The sequence below is a fragment of the Emydura macquarii genome, unplaced genomic scaffold (assembly GCF_026122565.2).
Source record: "Emydura macquarii macquarii isolate MOO-44397 ecotype Brisbane River unplaced genomic scaffold, CSIRO-AGI_Emac_v2 contig_1625, whole genome shotgun sequence".
Lineage (NCBI taxonomy): Eukaryota > Metazoa > Chordata > Testudines > Chelidae > Emydura > Emydura macquarii.
This window is the reverse complement of record NW_027131762.1, coordinates 15,247-24,912: the sequence shown is the minus strand read 5'-3', so window position 1 is coordinate 24,912 and position 9,666 is coordinate 15,247. Positions and strand designations below refer to the sequence as shown.

The following is a 9,666-nucleotide window of genomic DNA, read 5'->3' as shown; positions in this document are numbered from 1 at the left end:
CACTTTGTCAGATGTAAGGAATAGAAATCACATAGACATATATATATATATATACATTCACACATATCCAAGGGAAGTAACAACAAAGGGGAGGTGGATGAAAGGAAGGTTCATTCAGTTAGAGTAGCTGAGGCCTTTTCACAACCATTGATTAGGAGGTGAGATTGTGTGAACAGTGACAATTACTTCTTGCGATGAGATACTAGGGACTTGGAATGGTTCAGACCCAGTCTGACTGTGTCAGGTTTGCAGATCAGTTTCAGCTCTGCAGTTTCTCTTTGAAGTCTGGTTTTGAAGTTGTTGTGTAGAAGTACGGGCAACTTTCCAGTCAGCTACAGAGTGTCCTGGGAGATTGAAGTGCCTCCCACTGGTTTATGGATGTTCCCATTTGTTATGTCAGTTTTGTGTCCATTTATCCTTTTCGCAGTGACAGTCCAGTTTGGCCAATGTACATGGCAGAGGGGCATTGCTGGCACATGCTGGCATATGTTACATTAGTGGATGTGCAGGTGAATGAGCTCCTGGTGGTGTGACTGATGTGGTTAGGACCTGTGATGGTGTCACTAGAGTCGATGTGTGGGCAGAGCGGGGTTTGTTGCAGGGATAGGTTCTTGGATTGGCGTTCTTGTAGGGTGTGTGGTTGCTGGTGAGTATTTGCTTCAGGTGGGGGGGCTGTCTGTAAACAAGGATAGGTCTGCCTCCCACGGCCTGAGCGAGAGACGGGTCATCCGCTAGGATAGATTGTAGATCAAGGTAGAAACCTCTGAAGCTGGTGCCTGAGTGGGTGAAGCTGAGATGCCATCATTAGTGTCAGGAGTTAACGACCCGTCCGGGCAGACTGGAGAGGAGCAATGGACGGGCCGTGGAAGAGAGCTGAGAGTGGCACCTGACAGAGGAGACAGGAAATGAATCGGGTGAAATTCAGGTGGAAGCCCAGCTCCCCAGCCAGGTAAAATCAGCTGTAGCTCCACTGTAGTCACTGGATCTAAGCTGATTTTACACAAACGGGGCTTGGGGCAGTTTTCATTCTCCCAGTGCCGGGAGCTGGGATAAATTTCCCCCTGACTGTGCAGAGCCTTATTCCTGACAGCCCCACCCCTGCCTCTGCAGCCCCTGCAATTGGAGTCATTGTTCTATAGGCGGAGGTGGGATGGGGGGCCAGGACTCCTGGGCCAGTCAGTTTCTGTATCTCGGTTTCCCAGGGGTGAAATGGGGCTAACGGTGCAGCCCCCTGAGGTCGCTGCCATACCCTGCTCAGAGCAGGACGGCGTCTCGCTGGCAAATCCACTGCAATGCAGAGCTGCAGCTGTCCGAACGAATCTGATTCCCCTTCAGCGTCCCACAGCTGTTCTCTTCAGCCTGGCCTAGCCCCGGGAACCTGCGGGACAAAGCAGAGGGCCCCTGTCAGCGCGGGTGGGTCGATCACACTCAGTCACTGGCGGCTCTTCCCTGCTCTACCAGGATCCACGGCCGGCCTCTCCAGCTCTGCCCTGGGGGGCTGCCCCCTCTCCACCACTGTCAGGGGCCTGGCCGGGGTCTGTAACGGCCTCTCCCTGCCCAGATCCCAGGGATCTGCTCCATCCTCATCCTCCTGCTGCGCTAGACCCTGCCCATCCCCCCGTCCTGCTCCACGTCTTCCACTGGGCTGTGCAGATGCTGCCCCCGACCAGTCCCCTCCTGCCTCCCTGGCTGCTCTGTTCTCCCCTCCTCCCCTGCCCCACGCGCCGGGGGATCCCCAGGGCTCTGGCCTGGACCCTTTGTCCCGGCCTGGCCCCAGGGATCCAGCCACCACCTCTGCACTGGGGGACGCACAAATCTCTCCCTGCCCCACGGCCCTGTCTGCTCCCGCCCAGCCCCCTCTCAGCCGGGCTCCCCATCACCCCTCCTGGGTCCCAGCATCATCTGACACTGAGCCCGGCTCCCGCTGGGACCCCGACCTTCCCCCAAACCTCCCCCGGCCCCTTCCGCCCGCAGAGGGCAGGGAAAGTGTTTGACTCAAGGAATCGCTCACCGGGTGAGATCCAGCCGGGAGCCGTCCAGCCAGGCCCAGGCCTTCTGCGGGGAGGGGACGGACAGTCCGACCCAGAACTCACTTGTGCGTTGGGTCAGGTCCTTCAGGAACTCCTGCAGTGAGCGTGCGACAGGCAGCTGGTGAGTGTAACGCTCTGGTCTTGCACATCCGAGTCTGCATCTACGTCAGCCCCACAACTACAGGCTGTCGTGTCCGTCTGGCAATCCCCGTAGACAGCTGTCTGTCCATCCCTCCCTTTACATACCTCGCTCGCTCACACCCAGCTCCTGCGTTCCAGCTGAGCTGTGTTTGGCACACACAGAATGGGGAGGCTAACGATGGCTTAAAGCTGCCACCCCCCAGATCCCGGGGCTAGTGCTGTAGGCTGGGTGTGTCGAAGCTGCCTAATGGGTTAGGACACCCTGTTATTAACAATTAATGGGAAGGGCGTGTCCAAACACCCTAGGCAGCTGTGAAAATCCAAGCCCTAAAATGTATCTGAATGAGCCCCTTGGCCTCTGTTCCCAGGGCCCATCCCTGCAGGGGCAGCTCCAGCGGGATGTTATCGCCCCTTTACCAGCTCCTCCCGGTCCCGGATCACCAGCAGCTGAGAGCCCCTCGCTGAGCAGTCGGCGCGGCTCTCGCTCCATGTGTTACTGTCTCTGGAGACCCAGTAGCACTTGTCCCCGCGCAGCCGCCAGTCCGTGGGGCAGAGTTTGCACCCGGAGTCCCCTGGAGAGAGAGAAGCGTCACTAATGCTCTGAGCGCCCCGGGCCTCGGTCCCAGCCACCCCCTTCCTGCGGCTGGGGCAGGGGATGGGGGTAAAATGGGTTTAAATCCCCTTTGTGCTGCCTGAAATCTGGGGCTGTGCAGGCCCCTGCCTGGCTCCTGCTGTCAGTTAGAGCAGCCTCGGGGCTGCTCTGCCTTATCCATTGCTGCCTTGTGAGCCCTGGGAAGCAGAGAATACCCATAGTGCACTGCACTCTAGCCACACCCCCAATCTGCCCCCTACACAGGGGGCTGGGAGCAGGGTGGGTGCAGGACCCTTATCCCAGCTTCACATAATCTGTGTAGCTGGGAGTCTCCTGGGGTGTCTGCATCCATTGCAAAGCCACTTTACACACCAGAGTGGCCTAGAAGGGGCTAGGACAACGGAAGACGTGTTAGTGGAAATCTAGCTGGTTATGGGGGGGGGGGGGGAAGGGAAGGGGAGGTGGGGGCTGGGGAGCCCAGCAGAGGAAGTGGGACCCCAGGGCTGTCAGGGGGTGGACGAGGGATGCTGAGTCCATGACACAGTCTCTCCTCTGGGACCCGACGCCGCTCTGCAAACAGGGCCATCCCGGTGCTGGATTATTTCAAAACCCGCCTGTGGGGTCCCCACTTGTGTGTACCTGGCACGGCCACTAGATGTCGCTGCCCCACACGGTCTGGGTCCAGCCCACGCCCAGCCCCAGCCGAGGTGGCTGCAGTGACAGACGGGCACCGAGCGGGGCTGGGGTAGGTGGGTGCAGCCAGCAGGGGGCGGCGTGTCCCTGCCCTGTGTAAAGGGTCTATTAGCCCCTTATTGAAACTTAGCAGGTTTTTTGGGTTGGCATCTCTGGAGGAAGCAGCACCCTGGGACAGACACAGCCCCCAGGGCCAGTGGAGAGAGGCCAGCTCAGGTCAGCCTGATTGACAGGGCGGGCAGGCCAATGAGGGAGCCAGGAGGGTGCGGGAAGCCCAGCCCTCGGTGTGAGCTGCAGCTGCATGGCTGGGGCAGAACTGATGGGGGCTAAGGACAAAGCAGCAGCAGCTGGAAGAGGAGCACAGAAAAGCTGAATGGAGCCGAGCTGAGCCGACCCCCAGCAGCAGAGCAGGGGGCATCCCGGAGCCAAGCACAGCTGCATGGAGCAGAGCGAGCTGGGGCAGGAGCCGTCTGGAGCCGGGTGTGGTGAGCAGCTGGGCAGAGCGAAGGGGACTCTGGGAGTGTGCGGCTCCTGGCAGAGCAGGGGCTGACTCTGCATCCCTCCAGCGCAGCCAGGGCCTGGACAGTGGACCTGCGACGTGTGACAGACTGTGCACCCCACAGACCCTGTGTGTGGTGCCCCGGGCCAGGGGCAGTGCTGGGGGTTTGCCTTTCACCCTTCTCCTCTTATTGTATACTTGATTTGGTTGCTGTGTGTGTAACACATTGTGTTGCTTTGCAGTGTGTGCACTGATCAGTGGCTCAGGGAAGCGCCCAGTGCGGAGTTAGTGCCCCGGAGTGGGGACACCCTAGCCCTGCCCTAAGGGACCACGGCAAGATTGGGGGTTGAACCCCAGGAATCCTGGGCCCAGCCTTGTCGGGGTTACAGGCACCCCACCACACAGGGGAGCGGGAGGGGAGCCCTCGAGGTCAGGTGGGGCCTCTGGGTAAAGAGAGTGGGAGCAGGGACTCAGATCCTTTTGCTAGCCAACTCTACCGGGGCAGTGTCCAAGCAAGGGAAGTTCCCCACATTCCCCCGCTTACATCTGCACCAGCCCCCTGGCCTGGGACGGCAGCTGGGTTTCCACGGGCAGCTCCCGGGGCGGAGGGCGGCTCAGAGACACACGAGCCGGGGTTACCTGCTGGGCCGGGCTGGGCCGGGTGGCACAGACTTTGCATCAGCTGGGATCGGATGCGTTGCAGGCAGGCGCTGCATTCTGCTGTGCAGGTGGCTCCGCTCCCAGGGGGTGTCGATGTGTCTCCGCTCCCAGCTCCGTGGCTATCGGGGGCTGCCGGGGTCTGTCCCTTCTCGGACGCCAGCTTGGAAACTGCAAAGCAGCGTCGGTTTGAGTGAGAGCGACCGGTCGATGTTACGGGGTTTGCTGGGTAAAAGCACCAGCAGTGTCCTACAGAGACACCGGGCCTGGCCCGAAGCCCGTTCAGCCTCCTCTCCTCTGACTCTAATGGGCTTCGGGGCAGCTCCACAGGGGCACGTTCTAAAAAAATGTCTAGCATTGAAAGTCACTGGGAATCAGGTGCCTAAATCCCTTGGGCCCCTTTGCAAACCCAGCCAGTGTTGGCACCCATTCTCAGCATCAAACACCCCCCGAACTGGCTGCATCGGGGTTGCCCGACTGGATCAGACCTGGGGCCCAATCTAACCTGGTATCCCACCTCCAAGGGCAGACAGCCCCAGCTGCTTCCGAGGAACTAGCAAGACCCAGACTAGGACCCTCCCTGCCCAGCCGTTAGCGGTTGATTGATGCACTGAAGCAGGAGAGTTTATAGCCCTTGCCAAAGCTCTTGGTTGCTTTCTAACCCTCTGTCTCTTCTCGTTCCCTGTGTAAGTGTCCTGATCCTACGCTGAGCCCTACTAAACTCATGGCCCCAATGAGAGCTAGTGGCAGTGAGTTCCGCAGGCTAATTGGGTCTGGTGTGAATGAGCATCAGTTTTAAATTTGCCACCTCTCAATGGCCCTGGCTGTCCCACCCCCACTGTAGCCTCCACGCTGCAGACAGACGCACCTGGATGGATAAAGATACAGCCTTTGGCGACTCACCGCACACCGCCAGCGATAGCACAGCCAGTGCCAGGATGATATTCCCGATCCCTAGCGCGACCTGAGGCCAGCGAGGCCACTGACGGGAACCTGTAATGAAACACAAGCAGAGCCGGGCTGGATTCAGGCCCAGCTGCTCTAAATCCTGGCCTCAGGCCCCAGCTCCTGGAGTCAGGTGATTGTACCAGAGTCTGACCTTTTATTTAAAAGAGCAAGGCCATTTTTTGAGCCATCCCCAGGAGCTGTAGATTCCTTGTTCTAGTGTATAAGTGAGATAGAGGTAGAGAGAAATTGTTCCTTTACTGTTATGATAATGCCCTAGCACTGTTTAGTGTGGCATGAGTGGACTCCATCTTGTTAGTTTCTTGAAAGAAGTGCTTTCCTGAAACTTGTACTATTGAATCTTAAATTATCTGGATAAATTCTCTGTGTGTAAGTCAGGAATGTATGGAAGATCTTGAAGCACCTATAGCGAGGAGTCAGGTAAAAAAGATCAGGGTCTTTGTGTTGTGGCTGGTAAAAGATGACCAGGAAACAAACAAACAAACCCAGTCAAATTGGAAGCCTGTTTAAAAAGAAAAAGTGAAATTCAGTATGAATGATTCCAGCCACAGGATGTGTGTTTGGAAACCGCAGAAGACAAATGCCACTGTGCTGTTAACTCTTTTGCCACTAATAACTGTTTGGGTACGCAGGTGATCACTGTGTGTGTCTCAGAAGCTGGTGTTCTCTGCTTCCTGTTAGCGACACACATCAAGTAGATTAGAATCCTCGTGGAAACAGATGTTTTTGTCGTATTGTAGCAAGTAGGGATGTGATTTTGAATGTCAAGTGCCTGAAGCTAGATACACTCAGTTAAAAGTGGTGAACGCTTTTTATTCTGCTGTGAAACCTGGGCCACTTGCAATGAGTTTGACTGGTTTACAAATGTCGCTTGTCCATCCTAACGTGCAGAACCAGCTGCACAGCCAGACAGGAAGGGCGCAGAGTCCTGGTTATTGTGCCTCAGAATGTCAAAGTGGGTATTTGCAAGAACTGGCCAGGATCTAAGAGACGAGTGGTGGGAGGTATTGTTACAATGGCTCCCCACTGAAATGGGGATCTTGGATTTGGCTTTGTGTCCCATGGTAGTGATTTTGGGGTTCCAAATAACAGAGGTTCTCTTTAGCAGCTCATGGGATGCTGGATCCGGTGCAAAATTTGGGAACATTCCCTGCCAGAGGAGCCAGTGGCTACTGCGACCCTCGCTCTGTCCTGGAAGGGAATATGCTGAACCTGTCACCCCTCTCTCCACGGGAAATGATGCTCGTCAGTTGCCGGGCTGGTTGCTGAGCGTGCGATACCTAGAAGATCATTTGCCGGGTCTCAGGTGAGAGCCTTGCGCTTTCCTCGGATCACAGCTCGGGCGCATCCAGACGAAAGGTGAGGGCAGGTATGTGAAGGCCCTTCTATAAAAAGTGACCTTCCAAGGCAGGGAACTGTGTGGGGAAATGTGGATGAGCATATCTGTTGCTAGCAGCAGCCAAATCAGTCGGCCTTTCTGCAGGCCTGTGCAGCTGTAGCAGAACTAAGCCAGGAGGGGAGGAGAATTCTGCTCAACCTCTGCCTGACTCTGCACCCCTCCCTGATGCTCTGGTGGACGTGACGTGATCCCTGTTTAAACAACAACAAAGCAAGACCAATAGGCTTCTTTCTAAATGCCCTCATGGGATGGGCACCCACAGCCAGAGGGATCTGATCCATCATCTGCCACCCATTGCTGATCGTTTTACTATTCAGCTGTTTATGCCTTGTGATAATGTGCTGCTGGATGAGAAAATCGTATCTTAAACTGAAAGCACAAGCTCAGAATGCCTGTCGGTGTGTCGCCCGGAGACAATTCTCTAAGGGGTGACCCACTCAGTACATTGGAACTGAAGGGGCTAAAGGGGGAGGATGTGAGCCACCCCCAGGAGCTGTAGATATTAGTGTACAAGTGAGATGGAGGTAGAGAGAAATTTTCCCTTTCCTGTTCTGACAATGGCACAGCGCTGTTAGTGGGGCATGAGTGGACTCCATCGTGTCAGTTTCTTGAAGTGAGCGCTTTCCTGAAACTTGTAGTATGGGACCTAAAATTATCTGGATGAATTCTCTGTGTGTGAGTCAGGAATGTATGTGCAGGGCACGAAAACACACCAACCTAAACTGCTCTGCCACCAGAAAGGGGAGTGTAGACACCGACTGCCCCATCCTAACCCTGAAGGCTGAAGAATACTTATCAATGACCCTAACCTGCAAATAAAGGACCCTAAAGTACAGAAGGATCCACCCTGGGAAGAAGGAAAGCACAGAACTAAGAGAACAGTCATGCCTGCAATTAGCTGGTGATTAACAGCTACACTGAACCCAGGGGCAGCAGGACACAGCCAGGCCCATAGACTGACATGAGAGCAGCAAGTATCAAAGATGGGTGAAAACTGGAAACTTTGGGTCTCGTTCTGCAATTGTCACCTTGGAGCCTCGGATTCACGTCTGATAGAGGCCTGGCTCCTTCCTTATGCCCAAACTTGCTGGCCACTAGGCTGGCTTGAACAACACATAAAAGGACTGGTAATTATATCACACCAGCGTGCAGAACTTTAGGAATGTGTGTGTGAATGTGACGGCTTTTTGCTATTCTTACATGTACAATAAACGGGGCCTGTTGCCTTGTCGCCCTGAATAAGATCCTGCTCGTCTTTTCTGTTACAAGTATAACAGTTTTTAGCCCTCATGGCTGGGGAAAATGTGACCCGCGTGTTACTGACGCAGCGACGCTGCCTGGGTCTGCAGAGAGCCTGAAACAATTGCTCTGAGAGCAGGGCTGTGTTCCATGAATCCCAAGCCCCATTGCTCTGCAGTTCCCGCACACCCCACTTGGTTTCTATTACCAGATACGGGCAGGAAATGAGATCTAGTAGGTTGGAGCAGGAGGGCTGGAAGTCAGGACTCCTGGGTTCTAGCCCCAACTCTCAGAAGCGAGTGAGGATTAATAGTGTAGAGCAGGGAGCCAGGACTCCTGGGTTCAATTCCCAGCTCTTGAAAAGGAGTGGGGTCTAGTTGGTATGTCCTCATCAAAGGCTTTTCCCTGTTCCATGCCTCAGTTTCCCCTATTTGACCCACCTTTTTGGCTTCCAGAGGGGCGCGCTCCCTCTCTCACGTGATCGGAGGCTGCAGGACCCCCCATGCTGTTTACCTCCATCTATGGCACTAATCCACCCCATAACACAATTTGCCCGTCGGGATGCCAGCCCCTGCTCTGACCCAGCTTCTGGGACATGGAGACCACAGGGAGGACAAGGGGCTGAAATCCCTACCTTGGGTCCCGGCTGGGGACGGACCACCCGAGCCGCCCTTCTTGGTCCGCAGGTTCAGTCCCATGTAGCCCTCCTCGTCCTCCATCGTCCCTGAGTGAGAGGAGGTGGAAATGGCGTGGGTGGGAGCTGTGGGGGTGGAGGTGTTGGGCTGGGTTGTGATATCACACAGGAAGCTGAGAGCTGTGTTGTTGATGGGGTAATGGTCAGAGGCTCCGGCCAGAATTTCCTCTTTCTGCTGTAGCGGAGGTTGGCGCTGTCACGAAAGCTCTCACCCGGCAGCGGACGCCCCCACTAGAGGGATCAGCTGCCCTGATGCCTGAGTGAGGGGCACGGTGTAAAAAAATCTGAGCTCTCTAGACAGGGTCAGATTCGGGTTTAGTGGGGTTTAGTGGTTAGAGCAGGCAGGCTGGGCTCCAAGATGTATGGGTTTTATCCAGGGTTGGGGGGGCTAGAGCAGGGGGGCTGGGAGCCACTCTGAGCTGTTTCTTGTCCAGTAACACCCAACTCCATGCAACCCCCGCCCTCCCCCGGACCCTTCCTGGGGCAGGAATGCCAGCCCTGACCCTGCTGCTGGGACCCGCACCCCATGGATAAGGAGATCAGGGGAGGGGAGGGGGGTTTCAGTCACTACCTTTGTTCCCAGCTGGGGAAGGGCACCCAGGCTGCCTCTCTGGGGCCGCGCGTCCGGACCCGTGTCACCCTCCTCGTCCTGTATGGAGAGCAGCAATGGCACTACCAGGGGAGCGGGTGTGGGGCCGAGCCGCCCTCCTGCTGGAGCAGAAGCACACACGCCTCTGAGAGGGGCCGAGGTGTGAG

The 9,666-nt window shown here is 56.2% G+C and overlaps 1 protein-coding gene across 1 annotated transcript; it reads right to left on the bottom strand.

The window, feature by feature from the left end:
- Window positions 1-1,254: 1,254 nt before the first annotated feature.
- On the bottom strand, window positions 1,255-8,935 carry LOC137157882 (killer cell lectin-like receptor subfamily F member 1). Its single transcript, XM_067555309.1, has 6 exons — window positions 8,851-8,935; window positions 5,516-5,605; window positions 4,595-4,783; window positions 2,589-2,743; window positions 2,012-2,124; window positions 1,255-1,378 (listed from the first exon to the last, which is right to left on the bottom strand). Exons 1-6 carry the CDS (start codon window positions 8,933-8,935, stop codon window positions 1,255-1,257), a joined length of 756 nt encoding a protein of 251 aa, XP_067411410.1.
- Between the last annotated feature and the right edge of the window lie 731 nt (window positions 8,936-9,666).

Excerpts from the sequence above, each read along its gene's own strand:
- LOC137157882 (XM_067555309.1), bottom strand. The coding sequence starts at position 8,935 with ATGGAGGACGAGGAGGGCTACATGGGACTGAACCTGCGGACCAAGAAG. Across the intron at positions 4,784-5,515 it reads GCTATCGCTGGCGGTGTGCG|TTTCCAAGCTGGCGTCCGAG; the intron begins GTGAGTCGCCAA and ends GCTGCTTTGCAG. Across the intron at positions 2,125-2,588 it reads TCCGGGACCGGGAGGAGCTG|GAGTTCCTGAAGGACCTGAC; the intron begins GTAAAGGGGCGA and ends CGCTCACTGCAG.